The sequence below is a fragment of the Heterocephalus glaber genome, unplaced genomic scaffold (assembly GCF_053883595.1).
Source record: "Heterocephalus glaber isolate CG9 unplaced genomic scaffold, H.glaber_assembly_v1.0 deba00001579, whole genome shotgun sequence".
In the NCBI taxonomy this organism is placed as follows: Eukaryota; Metazoa; Chordata; class Mammalia; order Rodentia; family Bathyergidae; genus Heterocephalus; species Heterocephalus glaber.
In genome coordinates, this window is record NW_028258360.1 from 832,188 (window position 1) to 854,117 (window position 21,930).

General features: G+C 40.5%; 1 protein-coding gene across 17 annotated transcripts in view; it reads left to right on the top strand.

Annotated features, from left to right (window-relative positions):
* The first annotated feature begins 5,304 nt into the window (after window positions 1-5,304).
* The window catches only part of Pcca (propionyl-CoA carboxylase subunit alpha), a 399,147-nt gene continuing 382,521 nt past the window's right edge, over window positions 5,305-21,930 (top strand). For 13 of the 17 annotated variants that reach the window (XM_021239371.2, XM_021239372.2, XM_021239373.2 and 10 more), the window contains exons 1-2: window positions 5,311-5,467; window positions 19,668-19,745. In XM_021239371.2, the coding sequence (XP_021095030.1) occupies window positions 5,363-5,467; window positions 19,668-19,745 (183 nt within the window). In that variant the 5' untranslated portion in view covers window positions 5,311-5,362. Of the gene's footprint in view, window positions 5,468-19,667; window positions 19,746-21,930 lie in introns of all 17 variants that reach the window. The other 4 variants (XR_015443859.1, XR_002387412.2, XM_021239378.2 and 1 more) reach the window with 2 other exon arrangements.

The window sequence follows — 21,930 nt, forward strand, 5'->3', positions numbered from 1 at the left end:
GTGAGTGAGACAAGTGGCCAAACTGTAACCTAGAACCCACTTATTTATTGCAAAATGTGAATACTGCAGTTAAACCTGAATACTGAGGTTTTAGTTTAGAAAAAACAACTCATACATTAACATCTTTTGTCTTAAAAGAAAAATAACATGTGTGCTATGGATTTGCCACCACTGCCCTAGACAGTTTAACTGCTGTGTTGTTAACCATTACCTGTAAGATCCTTTCCATGGTGGGGAGGAGTCTTTTTCTGATGTCCCTTTCAGAAGATGAGTCCCCTGGATTTCAAATCATGAATGGGTTGTTTCTGAAGGATGCTTTAGTCCAGCTACTTATATCTGCTAATAAAACTGAGTATATAATTCTACTTGTGTGAAGTATAGAGTGACATCAAATGCATGGAGACAGAAGATAGCATAGTGGTTGCCAGGGGCTGGAAGGAGGGAGAAAACAGGAAGGTAGGGTCTAATGGGTAGAGTTTCAGTTTTGCAAGATGAGCCCCTCCTAGGGCTGGGGATTTAGCTCAGTGGTTTCACTGCCTGCTGTGCAAGTGCAAGGACCCGAGTTCGATCCCCCGTACCAAAAAAAAAAAAAAAAGATGAGCACCTCCTGGAGATAGATGGTGGTGACAGTGGTGCTGTAGTGTGAATGTATCTAATGTTACAGAACTGTATATTTAAAAATGACTAAACTGGACATGTTGGCACATGCTTGTAATCCCAGCACTTTGGGAAGCTGGGTCAAGAGAATCCAAGTTTGAGTCCTTCCTGGACAACTTAGTGAGACCCTGTCTAAAAAAAGGGAGGGGTAGGGCTATAACTTAGTGCAAAGGCCCTTGGTTCAATCCCCAGTTAAAAAAATAAAAAAAATTAAAATGCCACATTTATGTTATGTATATTTTACCATAAATTTAAAAATTCTCAGTGTATCCTATGAGGTGTTTACATATTTGACTATATCCACCAAAGTCTGTAATTGGAGGCAACATTCCAAGACTAGGTGCCTAGCTATCAGCAACTAGATTGAGAGTCAGTGGTTTAAATATCAGTCTGAAAACCTAAGAACCAGGAGCACTGGTGTCCAAGACAGAGGGCGTAGCTCAAGCAAAGAGAGTGAATTCACTTTTCCTCCACATTTTTGTCCTAGTCAGGCCCTCATTGAATTGGATAATCCTGCCTTCCCTGGTGAGAGTGATCTTAGTTTACTGATTGAAATGCTAACCTCTTCTGGAAACACCCTCACAGACACCTCCAGATTTAATGTTTTACTAGCTATCTGGCCATCCCTTACTTATCCTAGTCAAGTTAACACATAAAATTAATCATCACAGTTTCCACCTGTACTTTTCTAGTGCAAAATCTAATTTAACAAAGTCTTCCTAGATTTGTCAATTGAAAGGAGCACCCAAGTATATAAGTGATCACATTTAGTGCTCAGATCTTGTTTTCTAAATACCATTCATTACTAAGAGGACACAGGACTCTTGAGAAATATCTGATTCCAGCTTCAGAGCACTAAAACATACAAGGTGAGCCTGGTTCAAAAGCTTTCAAAGACTAAGGGAGCAGGGCTGGGGATTTAGCTCAGTGGTTCCGCCTCTGGCCTCGCAAGCGCAAAGACCCGACTTCGATCCCCAGTACCAAAAAAAAAAGAGATTCACCCTGTAGGTTACTTAGCAATCACAACAGGGAAAGCTTATCTTGAAGTAGAGAGATCTAGCAGTTACCACTTTATCTAGTTGGCCAAATGTAGCAGTGGACAAGCTGACATTGTATTTTTCTATATGTGATACAGTGTGCATACACTGTCACACCTGAGACATCCTTGTCACAATAACTAACATGAATTTAAGCAAGCCTTACATGCTTAAATTTCAGTTTATTGCAGGGTTTCTCATCTCAGTATTTTGGGCCAGAGAATTCTATGTTGATGTTCACCGTATTGTGCACTGTAGGAAGTTTATAGGCATCTGTAGGCTCTGTCCACTAGATGCTAGTGGCACCTCCTCTCCTGTTCCATTCTAACAACTTAAAGTGTCTCCAAACCTTTAAGTATCCTCCAGGGGCAAGATCTATTTTGGTTGAGTTCACAGATTTATAGAAAATATAGAGCATAGAATAAAAAGTTAAATAGCACCGTGAAGAAATAATTAGACAAATCTAGAATGTGAGACATTTTACAAGACAACTAGCCAGGGTTGGGACTGTTACAGATTTAAAGAAAATAAAGAGATGTTATAACTTAATGCAATGCAAGAATCCTGTTTAGATCCTGGTTAAGAGCAAAACAGCTATCAAAGACATTCTGGGATAATTGGAGAAAATTGAATGTGGACCAAATATTAGATGGTGTTATGACTTGTATCTAGAATGTCCCCCCAAAGCCTCATGAACTCATGGGTGGGGCTTTTCAGAGTTGGCTGGATCTAGGGTGTGAGATACTGAGATTAAGGATGTGTGGTACTAAATTATCCCACTAATTGGAATTAGCATAGTTCTGAGTGTGGGTAATGGAGACCCCACCCTGGGTGTTAATAAATGTATAGCCTGGATGGACTATAAAGGGAGAGAAGGAAGGCAGGCTTGTTGTTGCTGCTGTCTTCTGCCTGCCTTGTCATGGACTGTTTCTCCTCTGTCATGCCCCTCTGCCATACCACACTGCCTTGGAGCCAGCTGACTATGGACTGAAACCTGTACACACTGTGAACTGAAATAAACCTTTCCTCCTTTAACTTGTGTGTTGGGCATTTTGTCTCAGCAAAGAGAACAGTAACTCAATACAGACTTTGGAACCAGGAAGGTCATTGCTGTGACATTATCTGGTCATGTGGATCAGGAGCCTTTGGAATTGATTTCCAGGAAAAGTTTGGAAAGTTTTGGAGATGCCTACTGAAGAAGGAGCTCTGGAATGCTGTAAACTGAACTTGATGGGAGATTCTGGTTAGAGCTCAGAAAACCAGAATGCTGATAGAAATGCATCCAGTTAGATTTAAATTTTTGGTTTTTTTAGGTTTTTTTGGTACTGGGGATCGAACTCAGGACCTTGCGCTTGCAAGGCAGGTGCCGGAACCACTGAACTAAATCCCTGGCTAAAAATACATCCAGTTAAATACCAGGCTCAGGAGTTTTCAGTTAGGAAGAAGGACTGCATTGGCTTTTGGACTCCAGATCATGTGTGTTATGAAACTGTGCCATGGACTCTTTTCAGAGGACCAAAAAAAGAGGAATTAAAATGGTTGCCTAAAGCATTGACAAGTGCAAAGTTGGAGTCTGACTGATAGGGGGAAGCCAAGTGTATCTGGCTGCCAAATGGGACTGTTAGAAAGCACCTTACAGAGGGGTCAGTGAGAAATAGTTGCCTCATCTAGTGGTGGATCAAGGTTGCAAAACAGAGTGGAGATTGAGGACAAGCTGAGAACTTTCAAGAAACTTTGCTACATATTTTACAGTGGCTTCTAAATCTCTTGTAGATTCCCCCTTTTTTTCCTTATATTCTTTTATTGGTACATTTTAGGTATACAATACATTTACATTTATCATTGGCTGTTTGTACCTGTACGTGTTGTGTCTTGGTTCTAATTTTTTTCCCCATTACCTGTGTGCCCTTCACACCCTCCTCCCTTAGATTCCCTGTTTGGTTAACTGTAGCCTGGAGCCATAAAGGGAAGGTAATGTTTCCCAGCTGAGCACATCTAATCTGCACTTATTTCCACTCAGAGCCACAGGTATGTAGTTCAAAGTTCAGGGTCTCCAGGTGGAACACAGCCTTGGTCTCTGTAGTGGATAATGCTGTTCATGATTCCATAATTCACAATTCCCTCTGCTCTATAACCAATGGAGTATCTTTTTTTTTTTTTGGTACTGGGGATCGAACTTGGGTCCTGAGCTTACACAGCAGGCGGTGAAACCACTGAGCTAAATCCCCAGCCCTATAACCAATGAACAATGGTAGAGTAGAAACAGAATAACTAATAAGATACAAAAGATGAAGAAAGCTGGCATTTGATTTCTCAAGAGCAACCTAGAAGCAGGAACAAGTTGTAACACTCTTTCAAAACACTGAGACACGGCTTCTACTTCTGGCTATTGTAGGGTACCTGGTCCCGGACTACTTCTCCCACTATGAATAAATAGAAAATTGGACAAAGTACATGGAACAATTATTTTAAGACATTGTTAACAGGAAGTAGGCTTTGGAGATAATAATCATCTCAAAACTGAGACACAGCTCAGACAAGGCATAACTTTCTGGTTCAAAGTGTCATTTATATTCCCTTGAAAACACTGTATTAGAATTATAGGCTATGTTAGCAATAGAGACATTAATATTGAAAGTGGTGATTTTATTGTGTTCTTCATGGGGCTCCTATCTTGTGGGTTAACAGGGCTTCTCCAGCACCCACCAACAAATTTTTATTTAGGAAAAAGAGGACACGAAGGTGGGGACACCCCATGCCTTTTAATGGCACAGTCGTCATGTCCCTAGTTACATGGCCAGATCTTGTGGGAAGGGAGGGAGGCTGGGTATCGCACTTTTGGGTGGGTGGCCATTCCCAGTTATAAGTCAGAAGTTCTCTTGTTAAAGGAACAAGTGGAGAATAGAGATTGTGAGACAGGTATCTTTTGTTACAAGCACCTTTCATGAAGGAAACATCAATAAGAAAAATAGGACCAAAAGAGAACCAACCTAAAGAGTAAAAAATGGGGTAGGCGAGAAAGAATGAAAAAGAAAAGCAGTTTTCCTCGATAGGAAATGAATTCAGCCTTAGGTACAAAACTGAGAAATCTGTGAAACTGATAATCCTTTCCATTTGTCATTTGTTTCTACTTATATTTTAAAATTCTATTAAATGTCACTTCTTAGATAACTTCATTTTGTTTATAGCTCTTTTGGCATGTACCATGCTATAACTTCCTCTAGGTCACTTCTGGGTTTGTAATTCAAGTTGACTCTAGGAGAGGCAAATAGTTAAGAGCTTGACTCTGATGTGTTTATTAGGGCTGCAGTTTGGTTGCTAAGTGGTAGCTGGGCTGGTACCGAGTCTTCCTAGGCCGGTAGCCCCAACTCTAGCGGGTCCTGCAGCCTTTCCTCTCCTGGGTCGGCTCGGTACAGTGGCCTCCTAGGCTCCCGGGACTGCGCGCCGCCCGTCTGCTCCTTCCGGGTCCTAGCGCCCTATGCTCCGCAGAGCCTCTGAGGGGCCCACGCGGTTCCACCGGACCACCTCCTTCCCCGCCCGCGTGGCAGGGGGCGGGGGGGGGGGGGTAAGGTCCCTAGCTCTTGATTGGCTGGAGCACAGGCGCTCCCCTTCTCCGCCCCCTTCGGCGAGGTGAGAGGTCAACGCTGCGCCGGTCGACCGGGGCGACAATGGCGGGGCTCTGGGCAGGCATCGTAGCCTTGGTCGCGGCCGGACGCCGCGGGCGGCAGCCTCCGCAACAGCTGATGCGGAGCGCGGCGCTGTGGACCCTGAAGGTGAGGAGCGCCGGGGCTCTCCGGGCCAGGACTTCAGTGGGCTTCCAGCCTCCCCCTCTCCACGGCCGCTGCCAGAGTGCGCCGGCCTGTCCCGCTTCCCAGTGGTTCCAAGAGCGACAGACGCGGCCCCTCTTGCCGGTACCCCTGGCCTGGATTGGGCCCGGGTGCGTTCTGCGCTCACTAATTCTCCATCCGGGAGTCTGCGCCAGAGAGGGCTGGGACCATGTCCCTCCTTGCCACCGGGGTTACTTCCGCGGATCCTGGAGGGCAGTGGCTTAAGGTAGTGAGTGGCCCACGCATGCAAGCACAAGTGGGTTTTCTGCAGTCCTTCAACACCTGATGGTTGTGGCGCAGTACCTGTGCACTGCCCGTGGCTAGATTCTAGTACCTTGCGGTATTGTACTTCCTTTGAGGCATTCCAAGATGTGTTTTAGAATCCTAACAGTTACTGTATTCTTTTGCCCCTTCCCAGCTTTGAAGAGACGCTGTGAATAGCTATTCAAGTAGAGTTAGGGTTATGAGTTTATCTTAAAGTATTATTCAATGTCAGAATCGCTGATAGATTTTACATGTGAGTTGAAAGCCGGCTTAGATTGTATGACTTCATAGTGTACTATGTGTGAAATGCATCCTGTGAGTTTATTTTTCCTTTCTGGGTAGTGGTTAGCCTGATTTGAAACACATTTCACCACTGTTCAGGTCAACATTTTAAGGGGTCCTATTGGCAGCTTGACCTACAGGTTGTTGTGTTTGTACCTCCTCATTCGTTTTCCCATTCATGTGGAATCTTATAAATCTCCCAGCATAGACTACCTGACCTATTTTAATAAGAAATTTAGAATTGGAAGACATTTTGAGATGGTCCTATCTTTAACTTTTTTGGGAGGGTGCTGGGGATGGAAGCCAAGGCCTCATGCATGTCTACCACTGAGCTATACCTGCAGACCCCAGGAGAAGGCAGTTGAGGCCTAAGTGGGCAGTGTGAGAGCTGGAGGTAATCATGCACCTGTATTTGCTTAGTGTCAGCTTCAGAATGCCCGCTCACACTGTTCTTTCTGTTGCCAAGCCAGTTTTTGTTCTTTTATCTTTATAATTCTGTTGTCTTTTAATCATTGTTGACCACATCAGTTGGAGTTGTAAGATAGGTGTTTATACCTGAGGCAGTATGTCCAAAGTCTATATTTTGGAGTCATATTTGTTAGACTTTGTATATTGGGTCACTTTGTTGGGCCTCAGCTTCTTACTAGCTATTATTTCTTAACAAATTTTATTGACTGCATCCTGTGGTCTAGCTATAGAGAATGAACATGATTTCTGGTCTCTTCAATATTTTAGTCTATTAATAGTGAGAGAGAAATAAGTGTAAAAATGCTAATGGGAAGAGATGCTAGTACTGTGGAGGGATTTGAGCAGGTCAAGACTATTTTTTTTTTTTTTCGGTACCAGGGATTGAACTCAGGACTTTGTGCTTGCCAGGCAGGTGCAGTGCCGCTGAGCCACATCCCCGGCCCTGGTCAAAAGTATTTTGAGCTCTGTTCCCTAGGTAACTGTTCTTGTGCTTTACTTAAATTTAATTTATTCAGTCCTCGCAATAGCGATAAGAAATCAAGGCACAAAGTATTATGTGACTTGTTCAAAACTATAGAGCTTTGGCAGACCTAGGATTTAGAACTCAAGAAGTAGTTCTTTTTTTTTTTTGGTTTTTTTTTTTGTACCAGGGATTGAACTCGGGACCTTTCGCTTTCGAGGCAGGCGGTGGAACCACTGAGCTAAATCCCTGGCCCTCAAGCAGTGGTTCTTATTGCTCTTTTTTTTTTGGTAGTACTGGGACTAAAACACTGGGACTGTATGTGCTACGCAAGTGCTCTACTTGAAGTACACCTCCAGACCCTAGAGAACTAGTGGTTTTAATTATACTATACTACCTAAGTTAAGGGAGTATTTCCTTTGGGAGTAAAAATTCCAACAAGATTTGAAGAATTAAGTGACCCTTTCTCTAGGCAAAGAGAAGTGATGGCTGTTATGAGAGAACAGCACATGCAAGAGTCCCATGGCCAGAGGGAAAGCAGGTTAGAAGACGTGAGAAAAGCCTACTGAAGCTCTGGTACAGAGACTATCAGTGGTGACAAACCTATGACATGCATGTTGTTTTTCTTTTTTAAACTAAAACCTTAGTATTCAGGTTTAACTGCAGTGTTGGCACTTTGCCATAAATAAGTGGTTTTTGGGTTGCAGTCTGGTTGCTCGTCTCTAAGAAGTTCGCCATCACCGGACTAGTTGATACTGGAGGTGGGCAGAGATTAGACTGTGGTGGGCTTTACTGATCCTGTTAGGAGGTTTGGTGTTTTCCTTAGAGCACTGGAAGTATTGGTGCTGGAGGTAGGAGGGACGACTCTGACGTTTTAAATTGGAGAGGCTAAGAGAGGAAGTTGTTACTGTTTTTATTGTTGTACACTTGTGCACTTACTGTGTAATATATAAACTTTTATGTTTCTATCTGGTTTCTTCCTTTTAATGTGTTTGGAGAGACTCCATCTTGCCTATTTGACACAATAAGTGCTGAATGTGTGACAGTAGAGTAGTATTATGTTTGTGCCCACAAAGAATTCCTCCTTGAAGTGGGAAGCATCTCTGAAGTTCACTGTCGCTCCTAGGGGAACTTGAGCTGCTTCTTAGCTTCTCTCCATGCTCCCCTTCTATGAGCTTGAAATGTGCTCTGCTGAATCTGTCTGAAGCAGAACCTTTTGAAGATTTTAACCCCTTTCATCCCTTTCTCCACTTTGCAAACCTGTTTGTTAGTTGTTGTGGAAGGCAGACAGCTAACTCTAGACTACTGTAGAGAATTCAGCCTCTTCTTAGTCAGTTGACAGAGTTTGTTTATTTTTAGGATATATGTAGTATTTGCCTTTTAGTCTTTACTTGTTTTATACATCAGCTTTGAAAATATATTTTATTTAAATAGCTAGTTTCTTCTAACTACATTCAGTGGCTAGGGGATGTTGGTTTTATGGTAATTGCTACAATTTATTGAACTTTTATATGCCATATATGGCTTTCACGTTATCTTTTATCCATGTAACAACTAAGGTCAAAATCCCAATTTTACAGAAGAGGAAACAGAGTTCAGCAGTTAAGTAATGTGAGAGCACAATTGCCCGAGGTAGAATGTGAACTTTGGATAGTGTATTTCCAAAGCCTTGTTTTTCCAGTTATACATTGTTTCTGATTTGATTAACAGTCTCATTGTGTGGTGTGTTCACACAGTTTGAAGCCTTAAGCTATAGGTTCCTTAACATTCATGGTTAGCTTGTAATCTGTAAACATGGAAAAGAATGTTTAAGCATGTCTCAGTGCTTTAGAAATGCCCAGATGAAAATCTTTCTAATATGTTGAGAAATTTTTGACAAATCACTTGGAAAAAAACCAAACAGATTTCTAGGGTTATTACATAAATCAGTTTCTGGTGTGGTAAAATATTTATAGATAACTATATATAAATGGAGGTATATCTTAGTAGGAGAGCACCTGTGTTTCTACTTTTCTGGATTTCATTCGGTTCTTTTTTTTATTCGTAAATTCTTTTATTGGTACATTTTAGGTGTACAATATAAAATCAGGACTTTTCTTTTTTTGTGTGTGTGTGTGGTATTGGGGATTGAACTCACGACCTTGTGCTTTCATTTTGTTTTTAAAGAGGTTCAGCATAGGGGTAAAAATTGTAATATCCCTTTTCTGAATAAGGGGTTGGTTGATCAAGAGAGTGAAGGAAATGGAGTTGTTGAAATGATTCCAGAATGTGGCTAAGTGGGAAAACATAGATGCGCATGTGGTATTTGAACAGAAAACTGATTCAGACTAGGATTCCAGACTAAAGGAAGGCCAAGGCAGAAGCTAAGAGATTGGTTGCATTTGGTATAATTAGGAGGGATGTGGCCAGTGTGGTTGGAGTGAAGAGTGTGAGAAGGGTGCTGAGAGATGAGGCAGGACAGAGTCGTGTGGGTACTTGTACCCAGAGCTTATCTAATCGCGGAAGTCCAGTTGTCTGGTTTGAAGCAATTGAGTTTATGTTTTGTGTGTTAAATGTCTTCGTAGAGGTGAAGAGAGTGGAGTCAGGGAGACTGTTCGGGAGGCTGTTGAAGGAGTCCAAGCTATGAATGATGGCACTTCATGATAGGGTGGTAGCATTGGACATAAAAAGAATATATTATATGAGTTCATTTATATGAGATCTCCAGAATAGACAGATACATAGAGACAAAAAGATTAGTGGGTGCTGGAGACTGGGAGGAGAGAGGATGGGTGTCTATTAAGTTATGGGGTTTCTTTCTGGGGTGATTAAAAATGTTCTAGAATCAGTACTGGTGATAGATAGTTCCATACCTTGAGTTGTAGATGTATTTTAAAGGAGTAAATTTTATTAAAAAATGACTCAAGTAATTTTCCTAAGTTCCTGAGTATGGCAGCATCTTAGAGATAGGGAAGAGCTGAGGCTTGGGAGAGGAGATCAAGATAATAGTTACAAAAAGGGACTGTTTTAATTGCATTATGAGACAGAGGGTTGGTTGGTGTTGTTGTTTGTGTGGTCATGTAATGGGTGCAGAGAAGAGAAAATGAGAAACCATCATTCTAAGGTTAATAGAAGATTCTGGAGTTGTTAAAAATGCAGAGGAGGTGAAAAGCTGTCTTCATATGCATTATCTCATTAAATCATCAAACTATCTTCAAATGATTCACATTTTTAGGGCTGCGGTATAGAGCAGTTGAGTAATTTGTCCAAGTTCACATGATTAAGTGGTCCATTTAGGATTCACACTCGTATTTGTCATCAATACCTTTATCACACTTTAATAAACAGAGTAAGAGGGAGAAGGGACACATTTTTTCTTCCTTCTCTTTCTTCCTCCTTTCCTTCCTTTCACTGGGGATTGCATCCAAGGCCTTGGGCATGCTAGGCAAGCATTCTACCTCTGAGCTACATCCCTAGGCATTTTAATTTTTTTTTTTTTTTTTTTTTTGGTACCGGGGATTGAACTCAGGACCTTGCACTTGTGAGGCAGGCGCTGGAACCACTGAGGTAAATCCCCGACCCTCATTTTAATTTTTTTGAGACAGGGTCTCACTAAGTTGCCCAGTCTGATCTTGAATTTATTACCCTCCTGCCTCAGCATTCCAAACAGTTGGGATTACATGAGAATGACATTATACATGGCTAGAAAGGGCATATTTCTATCTTTTGGGCACAAAAAGTAGTTCAGTGTCTGTAGAAGTTATGGAAAAAAGGGAAGCATTAAGCCATATTGCTGTCCCGGTTTAATAGTAAGGAACTTTAGTTCATTAGGATAAACAAATCTTGTGTTAGCACTGTATGGGATAGAATATACTATATAAAGCAACTAGCAGTGTAAGAAATAACTTGTTACTTGTTTTACAAAAAATGTGGAGATAGTCCCCTTATAGTTGGGTGCTATCCACCTGGTACTTTGTGGGAGATAAGGCTGCATAAAAACAGTTCCATGAAGGTGGGTGGTCTGTTCCTTGGATTAAAAGCATCACCAGGGCTTTTGTGCAGGTGGTGGTCAAAAAGAGGGAAGAAAACAGGATAGGGCAGGGGAGAAAGGTAAGCTATTGAGCAGTTCTGGTCCTACCTCCTGGGTGCCTAGAGCAGTGTTCTCAAAGTTCGGCACCCTAGCCAGCAGCAACAGCACTGCCTGGGAGTGTGGGAGAGGCTTGCGCAGCAGCACACCCAGATCTGTCAGGTACAGCAGGTGTGTGTGAGAGGAACTCAGCAGTCTCTTAACGAGTCCTTCGGGTGATCTGATGCAGAGTGAAGTTTGAGACCTACTGCATAGGTCAGTGCCATCCAGTAGAAATAATGTATGAGGTGAGCTCAAAGGTAATATTTTTCAGCATTCATCATATTAACTAACAGTCAAAAGAGATGACATTAATATTAATAATATGTTGTCTTTAACCTAATTCATTCAAAATTTTATTTTAACATGTAAATGTAAACATTTTCTAATGAATCTTTCACATTTTTTTGGTCTGTCAAAGGAAGAAAACAATAATTTAAAGATCTTAATTGATTTTTTGATTTTTAGAACTGGGAAGCATTTTATTCCATAAAATAGAATAAATGTTTCCATTAATAGACAAGACTTTGATTTTAGAGACAGAAAAGGGGTGAGTAAAACACAAGCAAGAAATGAAAAATGAATCAGTCCTTTGAAAGTTGCTTTCCTTGTAAGGTGGAGACAGGGAGACAGATAATGGAAAAATACACAACTGATTGGTTAACCTCAGGTCACATCAGGTTATCTTTCTTGGGGATTAAGTCCAGAGAACGTCATTATTATGCCATTTAAAACTGGCCTATGTGGGCTGGGGATTTAGGTCAGTGGCTCTGTGCAAGGTCCTGAGTTCGATTGCCAGTTCCAAAACAAAACAAAACAAAAAACTGGCCTGTTTGGGAATTGCTGGTTATCTCTTTGATGCTAATTTCCAGGAAGGTTGGATAAACAGCTTAGTTGTAACTTAGATCTTGAACTTGAGCTTGAGTGACTTTAAGCCTTTCCATTGGGGCTTAGTTGAGGAGCTTAGTCTGAAACACTGGCCACTTGTGACTTCTATGTAGCAGGTACTGAGTCTTCAAAATCAGGTGTATCATTTACGCTTAGAGCATATCTGAATTTGGTCTGTTGGGAATTAGGCTGCAGGTGGACAAGCAGTACTGGGAGTATCAACTGTGCTACTGAATCGGCTCTGCCATGACCAGGGAGACTGACCCTCTGAACCTGGTGCTAGTCCTTGGCTCTGGGCCGGTGGGGTCAGCCTCCAGCCCTGAGGAAGATCTTCTGTGTGAGTAAGGGAAGTGGCTTCACCAAGGGGCAGGGGTGATCCATGAATCCTGGATTCTGACCTGGGGAAGCCACACTGCTAGGCGGGGAGGGTCTGTGTGAAGCATGGTGGGAGTGGTGTAGTTTTCCAGCTGGCCTCGTTTCCTTAGTATGGAGGCATGAGCCCAATCCCTCCCAAGTAATAGGTATTCATCTTAGATCTGGGCACAGTGAAGGCTGCTGAGTTCCCAAAGACTAAGCAGTCAAGCCCTGAAAGAAAACCTGTACTCAGATGGCAAGTCCTTGGAAGGTCACTCTCTGGTCTGTTAAAGTGCTGAAATCAAGACTCATCTGATGCTTCTGAGTTGTGGGTCATGAAACATGAATGAGAGGAACTTCCTTTGCCTGCAGATTTATTTGTGTAGTTTGAGAGGCATGAAGAGGCTTCTTAAGCAGAACTTAAAAAGTACAGCAAAAAGAGTGGCAGCCCTTAAGAGAGAGGCACATAGTGGTCTGGAGTTGGGGTTTTTATGTGGTCTTAGGCATATCCTCAAGATGGGGGATCTAAACTAGGTTTACTGGCCCACACCTGTAATCCCAGCACACCGGGAGGCTGAGGCAGGAGCATTGCAAATTCTGGATAGGGTCAGAGGAAGTCCCCCAAAGTGGAGACTCACTCCATCAATGGAGCAGCTTGCAGGTTTGCTGACTTCCATGACAGAAAAAAAATTTTCAGAAGGTGTCAGTAAAAGGCATAAAGAACAAAAAGCACAAACCTGAGAATAGAGTTCCTTGCAAATTTAGAGATGATGCATTAACATATGTTTGTTTATTTTGACAAGATCATTTTATGGTTCCATTAACCCACAGTTTTGAGGCCATTTCTTCTTTGAACCTGTCAGAATTGTTTTAATAATGTTCACCTTCATGCCGCTGTGGATACATTGGGAGTTTTGGTTTTGGTAGAATTAATGTTTAAGTTTTTCGCCAATGGCTTTCCTAGTTTTGTCTGTAGCGAGGCCCCATCTTGAATGTGAAAGTGGAATGTGCTATTTAATCATATAAAAACACATTTGTTTTCCTGCTTGCACTGGCTAGAAGACATGCATTCAGTTTATCTAAAAGCTCTGCTATTTCCTCCCTTTCTTTTTGGCTAATAGTTACTGTATACTGAATAGAATATACGCAAGATTGTGCTAGGGACTTTATAATTCTCACTTAATCTTTATAGCAGCATTATGACCTAGATAAGTACTGTTATTATCCCCAGTTTGCAGATGAGGAAATTTCCCACGTACCTAGGAAATGCCAGGGTCAAGACTGGTCAGATCGGAGTGGAACAGATTAGAAGATGCAGAAACAACTCTAGACACACTCAGTCACCTCATCTTCGACAAAGGAGCCAAACACCCTCACTGGAGGAAAGACAGCCTCTTTAATAAATGGTGCTGGAAAAATTGGGTTTCAACTTGCCAAAGATTAAAACTAGATCTATATCTCTCACCATGCACTAAACTAAAATCAAAATGGATTAAAGACCTAAATATTACAACAGAAATGTTGAACTGGCTGGAACAGAGGTTAGGTGGAACTCTTGAAGACACTGGTGTAGGAAAAGATTTTATGAACAAAACCTCAGTTGCCTGTGAACTAGCACAAACAATCCACAAGTGGGATCTCTTACTAAAAAGCTTCTGCACAGCAAGAGAAACCACCAACAGTGTGAAGAGACAACCCACAATGTGGGAAAAAATTTTTTACCTGCTGTTCCTCAGACAAAAGTCTATCTAGAATCTATAAAGAACTTAAAAAAATCAGACCTCCCAAATTTAAAGACCTAATCCAAAAATGGGCATCTGAAATGAACAGACATTTCTCAAAGAAGTAGAAACAGCAAATAAACATATGAAAAAATGTTCAACATCACTGGTCATTCGAGAGATGCGGATGAAAACAATGCTAAGATTCCACCTCACCCCAGAAAGAATGGCTGCTATCAAGAAATCAACCAATAACAAATGTTGGTGGGTTGTGGGGAGAAAGGAACCCTTCTCCATTGTTGGTGGGAGTGCAGACTGGTGCAACCACTGTGGAAATCAGTATGGAGATACCTCAAAGAACTAGGGCTAGAGGTCCCATTTGACCCAGCTATTCCCCTGCTGGGTATCTTCCCCAAAGAATTAAAAGAATCATACCACAGTGATATATGTGCACCCATGTTTATAGCAGCACAATTCATGATAGCTAAAACTTGGAAGCAACCCGTTTGCCCATCAACTGGAGACTGGATAAAGAAAATGTGTTTTTTTTAGAAAATGGAGTATTACTCAGCCATAAAGAACAAGAAGTTAGAGATATTTATAGCTAAATGGATGCACATTGAGGCGATGCTCTTAAGTGAAATAAATAGGGCACACGTGTAAATACTGAATAGTTTCTCTGGTGTGAGAAACTGAAAATGTAAATAAGGATCACAAGGTAGAATAGATAATGTGAAATAGGAAAAAAAGATGCAAAGGGGAAGTGGAAGTGGAAGGGGTAGGGGAAAAGAAAGAAGGGAATGGAATTAACAAGAGAAAAAAAATGGAAACAAAGTCTTTGTAGGTAGGGAGTGGTGGAGGGGTTGAAGAGAGGGCAGGTAAATGAGGAAAAAATAAGAACCAAGATGGATTATGTGAAGGTGCAAATTCCCAATGATGAATGTCATTATATTGTACACCTAAAATGTACCAAAAAAACCACCTCTGGTCAGTTTGGATCTCTGTCAGTGCCAGGTCTCTTAATGACTGAGTTATTTACTCTGATGATAACTTCTGAAAGTTCTGGTATAATTTTAAGAAAGGAGAAAGCTGAGTGCTTATATTTAGTTTTTGTGTGATACTTTACTTTTTTTCACACTTTATTATTTGTAAAGACTCATTTGATCCTTTTTTTTCCCCCCGGATCCGGAGGGTTTTATTATTTTTCCCATATAAATTACACAAGAACTTTATAAAATGGTACACAGAAAACACCTTATAAGTGTATAATTTAAACCTTCCCCTCATCTGATCCTTTTAACAAGTCTGTTGGAAAGCTGGGAGGTGTCACTACCTACATTTTTTAGATGGAAACTGGGTGGGACCCAGAGAAATGATTTGCTATGAAGTAGTAGAAGTAAGAGTTGGCCCAGGTCTTGTGACTCTTAAGTGTCAAACCATTTCTTATGGGCCATACTATCAGCAGGCAGTTCTTTTAAAAGTGTGGAAAATATCCAAATAGTCTTTCTTCCTGAGTAAGGGAACCTGACGGCAGTACGTTACTGGGAAGTAGTTTTGCATACTTTGACCTTTCTCCTTTTGGCTGTGATAGGCTTAACATTTGTTGTAAATGGAAATGATTATAGTTTTTCCTCAGAACTTTTGAGGCTAGGAAGATTCTTAAAAGCACTTTGGACTCAGCTTATAACCAGTTTGTTAATATGCTTAAAACAACAATGTAAAATTCTGTAAGAGTCCAAATTATTTAACTTGTTCCTTGCATTTAAAAAAGAAGTTTTATCTTGTGGGTTTTCAAAAGTTGTCTTATTTCTGACCTGGATTTTTTGCTTTTAAACTTCCATGCAGGTCTGCCAAAGTAGAGAAATAAGGCTTTATAAGAGGACTGCCTCCAAGCCAGTTAGGACTTACAGTGGTGAGACAGGAGATTAGAGTGTGGCAAAGCTGGCTGGGGAAGGAGGCCTGGCCTGTTAATTACAAGATCTCGGATACATGTGCAGAACAGTTCCCAAAGCCCAGTGGGTTGACTTCTCAAGAGAACTCCAGCAGGTTTTCAAGGGGATGGCCTAGGTCTCACCTCAGACTGAGGCGTGGGATCCCAGCACCCCCTCTCAGCACCCAGAAGTAGAAGTTCTCCTGGGTTTCCTTGAAATTTGGACAGTATAAAAGAAAGTCAGCCATGAGGAGCTGGTGCTGTCCTAATTTTTCACATTTCCCAGATGCAGCGTGTACTTTTATCTATGCTCTTATTACCCTCTTTATCTCTACTCGGCCCAAGCTTGCTCTGCAGAGCCAGTTTCTCCCCCATTCTTCACTTTTGCTTTCTTGAATAAACTGTGCCACTGCTCTTTGCTCATTTCATTCAATTCTTTGTTCGAGATGAGAAGAACCTGGAGTCTAACTCCAGAGGGAGAGGTGAGCGACCCTGAACCCAGTAATGTTTAGTTGGCCAATGACTTTTTAGAAGCAGGCTACCAATAACAGTGGGAAAGATTCAACCTTTTTTTTTTTTTTCCCTTGGCTAGTTGTTCTGCTTTTATGGTTCTGTCTGCTGTAATGATTTCTACTTCTAGTTACTGGCTAACTAGAGACATCTAAACTTTTAAAATCAGATGAGTATTTTTTGTTTTTCTTGCTGTACATGCATGCCAGGCAAGCACTCTGACACTGAGCTCCATCTGCCCGTATACTTTTTTTTTTTCTTTTGGTAATGGTGGCAAAATATAGCATGTTAGATATTCAGAGCCAGATATTTTTAAATAGTAATAAAATAATTAAAAAACCCACATTGCTCAGTTAGACATAGTGGTCCATCATCTATGTTGCCCAGATGTAACTTGAAATGGACATGACTTAGTTTTAACTGTGTGGTGTAGATGTTTTTAGGCTGTTTTTACATTCATAATTTTCTGAAAGTGAATATAGTGTACATTGATTCAGCTAATCTAAACATTCCTCAGAGTGTGGCTACTTAGAAATTTTGGAATCATCTTAGGACTGAGATTCTCTGGGCCAGGTTTGGCTTAGTCCCTTTTTTCATGATCCCAGCTAATGAGCTATAGAACTAACTAATCTATACAACCTGGGATGTTTATTTTGAAAGCTGGATAGAAACCGAATGCCTAATTCATAGTTGTTAAGGTTGATGTTACAACTGTTTCTGCATTTTTTATTTTTTATTTTTTTGTGGTACCAGGGATCGAACCCGGGTCCTTGCGCTTTCGAGGCAGGTGGTGGAACCACTGAGGTAAATCCCTGGCCCTTTTTTTCTTTCTTTTTGTGCATTTTGTTCTTTGTTGAATCTCAGTAGGTCAGCGGTGAGACCAGTGTTGTCATCGTTTTCTTGGACCCCTTATTCAATTCGTATGAACTTCAGTGTTTTTCAGTAAAGCATCCGAGGCTCTCGTGTACATGTACTGAGCTCTTGGATTTTGAACAGTTGTGGTCAAGGCCAGTAAGGGGCTTTAGAGGAAAGTCATCTGAGGTTTCATGTTCCAGCAGGGAGTAGAGGGGTTCAGGGGGGTTGCTCAGGTTATAGTTACACTCTTTATTTGATAGTGATTAAAGGTAGCTTTTTTTTTTTCCTTTTTCAAACAGCACTGGAGTTTGAACCCGAGCCCTGTGTATTGAGCTACATCCCCAGCCCATTTCTTATTTTTTCTTTTGAGACAGGGCCTCCTAAGTCACTTAGTTGCCCAGGTTGGGCTCGAACTTGTGATCCTTTGTCTCAGCATCCCAGAGTGTTGGGATTAAAGTCATGTGCACCTCACCTGGCTATGGTTAAGTCTTGTGATCATTAAAACCTATCCCTAGACAGCATGGGGGCGCACACCTGTAATCCTAGCACTTGGGAGGCTGAGGCAGGAGGATTGTCATGAGTTCAAAGGCCACCCTGAACTACATAGTGAGACCCTGTCTCAAAAAACAAAATACCCCCCCCCCCCAACAAATATCTATCCCTGTGACCTTTGAAAAACTAGGGCCTTGGGACTCAATTTTCTCATATAATTGAGATTAATAGTCTTTTTTTTTTTTTTTTTTTTTTTTGGGGTACTGGGGATCAAACTCGTGTCCATTGCGCTTGCGCAGCAGGTGGCGAAACCACTGAGCTAAATCCCCGGCCCAAGATTAATACTCTCGAACTCACAGAGATGTGAGATATTGAAATATGAGACATGGAATATGTGAGATATTCTTGGTCTTTAATAGGAACACAGTAAAGTTAATTTTCTTCATTAGCTCAGTGGTTCCGCCACCTGCCTCGCAAGCGCAAGGACCCGAGTTTGATCCCTGGTAACAAAAAAAAAAGAAAAAGTTGATTTTCTTCCCATTCTCAGTTTATTGTTTTACTTGCAGTGTAAAGGCTTTATTTTATAAAAGATATCTTTCATGTCTGTTACCTTCATTTTTGTATAGAGATTACATTTTGCAATTTGAGGCTTAATTGCTTACATCTTTTGAATTCATTTTAAAATGTTGTGATAAAAACATTGTTTCTTTTTTTTTGGTGCTGGGGATCAAACTCAGGACCTTGTGCTTTCAAGGCAGGTGGGGTGCCACTGAGCTAAATCCGTGGCTCCTGTCTGTTTCTTGTTTGAGTAATTATCCTCCTAGAAACTTCAAAGGGAGTTCTGTATTTGTTGCTTTTTGCTAGTTTTTAAAAATTTTCCTTCATTCTTGAGTCTAGCTTTACCAGTGACTACTGGATAAATTGTTTTCTTAAACCTTGGTTATAATTTTTATAAACATTTTCTTTCTTTCTTTTGTTCCCTCCATGGTATTGGGGATTGAATCCAGGACCTTGCATTGAGTTATGTCCCTAGCCATTTTCAGTTTTTATTTTGAGACAGGGTCTCACTAAGTTGCTAAGTTGCTCACACTGGGCTTGAACTTGTGGTCCTCCTGACTCAGCCTCCCAGAGTGTTGGGGTTATAGGCATGAATCACTATCCCCTACCGATTAGTCATTTTGTTAATGTTTTGAAGTGTTAAGACATACTTTCTCCACATTTATGATAAATTAGGAATAAACTTGATTATTTTGCATTTTTATCAAGCAAATTACTTTTGTGCCCCCCCAAAAATCATGCTGAAGACATTGCAAATAAAACACATTTTTATTATTTTGTGAACTGAAGCTCCTTCAAGGCAAGATTCTTCTTGTTTTGTATTTGATGAAGTTCTTTGTGGTAGGTGACATTTCTGACCATGCTCTATCAGTCTCATGTTCATAAAGAACTTTCTTTAGGTATGCTTGGGCCATTGGTTGTTTTGTTTTTTTTTTGTATTTTTCCTGGAGATTGTTCTGATGCTGTTGGTATTTCTTATGTGCCAAGAGGGTGAGTCTGCAGTTACAATTTCCCTTCCATAATTATGGTATGTTGCTTAGAACCACATATAGTGACTGATAAAACATTTTACCTGGAAGCAAACTGGAAGAAGTACCCTGAAAAAAATTTTTTATTTTTTTTGGTACCAGTGATCAAACTCAGGACCTTGCATTTGCGAGGCAGGCATGGCTCCACTGAGCTAAATCCCGGGCCTTGAAAAAATATTTTAAATCCACTTAAGCATTTATTTCACTTTCTTTTTCTTTTTTTTTTTATAGCATGGTCCACAATATTCAAGACAGTGCTCAATTGTGTCCCGTACTCTCAGTTCAGTGGGATATAATCCAAATGAAAAAGTAAGTATTTAAAAAAATACTCTCAATGGCTAGGTTATAATGATAAAACTTTCTTGTTTCTACACTGTGTGCAGTGGTCAGATTAAATTTTATTAATGCTGTGTAATTATTACTCTAGCATCGTAACTTTTCATATTCAATCTTTGCTCCATTTTGCATTGTCAGCCACAACCTAGCCTTTTAATTTTGTATTTATATCTATACCAAAAATTGAATACATTTAATGTTTCCCTTTTAGCAGAATAACTAGTATAACATTCATTCTTAAACACTAGGCAGATTCTGGAAGGTTTTGATTAAACTATTGATTTTTTGTTTTATTTAATATTAATCATTTGGATTTAAGGCAATAATGCATGTTGAAAATTTCTGGGCAAAGGAATTTCAGCTAAATCTTGATACATGAGAGTGCTTGTGTGCAGTTATATCACATTTCATCAATCCCAAAAGGGACTAGAAGTGGAGATCAGAAATAAAACATGGTATACTTGTAATGTCAGCATCAGAGAGGTCAGGGAAGAGTTTTGGTTAAGAAGAGACTGTTCAGCATGATTGTTATGAAAGTATAACCGGTAAGAGTTATTATTTGAGAAAGATTCATCTGAGATACCTTCTAAACCATCAGCTGAAGTGCATAAAACATGTTCCAGATTCTTCTGAATATGGAGGTTTAGAGAAAGAAAATCTACATTTATGCAGCCCTACAGAAATAATGTGAGATACAATGGCAGAGCACATATAAATTCAAAATTTTCTAATAGCCGTATTAAAAAAGTAAAAATAAACAGGTAACATTAATTTTTTTTTTTTTTTTGGTACTGGGGATTGAACTTGTCTTCGCACTTGTGCAGCAGGTGGCGAAACCACTAAGCTAAATCCCCAGCCCTCATTAATTTTAATAATATATTTAACTTAACACTTAAAATGTTTTTTTGATATACAACCAGTATAAGTATTGAGACACTTAGATCTTTTTTTTGAGACAGAGTCTCGCTATATAGCCCAGGCTGGCCTTGAACTCACTGTGTAACCCAGGCTGGCCTTGCACTTGCAGCAGTTCTCCTGCCTCAGCTTCCTAAGGGTAGAATTCCACCATGCCTGGGTTAGATTTTGTATTTTTGAATTAAGTCTTCTGAATCCAATGTATCTTTCATATTTTCTGGATCGACTTAGTTTGACTAGCCACAATTGAAATGCTCAGTATCCTCATGTGGTTAGTAGCTACTATCTTGGATAGTGCAGGTTTAGATGGATTAGCTATGAGTGAAATTTGCTGTTATGAAATCTATAATTTATAAACCACCAGAGGCAGTGTACTTTGAAATTCTTTTGTATATATGTTGGTACAGCTTGTATCGTGCTATAATCTAGAGGTAACCAGCGATCCTAATTAGGAACACTCATTTAAAAGAGGCCACAGTCTGTAGGAGGGACTATTACAAGTGGTTCAGTCACCTTTCTCCCTGTAATCACTGGTAGCCTTCCTCATTATAATTTGTGTTACAAAGGGGGTCTCATTGATAAAATTAGTAATATTCAAGATATGTGTATTGTCTGTTTTAGAGAACTTTTCAGATTTTGTGGAACAATACAACAATATTTGACCTTTTGTTCTTATTTTTATTTTTTATGTTTTTGGGGTTTTTTTTTGGTACTGGGGATCGAACTTGGGTCCTTGCTCTTGTGAGGCAGGCGGCGGAACCATTGAACTAAATCCCTGGCCCCTTATTTTTATTTACTTTTTGGTACCGGGGATCGAACTCGGAACCTTGTGCTTGCGAGGCAGGCACCAGAACCACTGAGCTAAATCCCTGCCCTGGAGCAGGTTTTAATATTCTTGTGCTTGCTGACAGAGTTTGGTTTGGGACTTAATTTTTTGCTGTAATCTCATAGTGAGGTTTCAGAAACAGCTGACTCACCTCCCATGTTGATGATCACTGCTGATCATTAAAAACTAAATGAATAAATATGCTTAGCTGCCTTGGTTTGGGACATTTAGAGATAGGAGAACCCTTGGATCCAGTAAGAGGGACTTACTTTGTTGCAAATATCTGAAACCAAACCTGTTTCCAGCTATCTTTGCCATCCGCCTTGTGGTGGACTTGCCTAAGGTAATTGTGGAGAAGTTGGATGGCTTTCCCAGTCAGTGATGGATGTTTTTTCTTACTTATTGATTAGCATGATC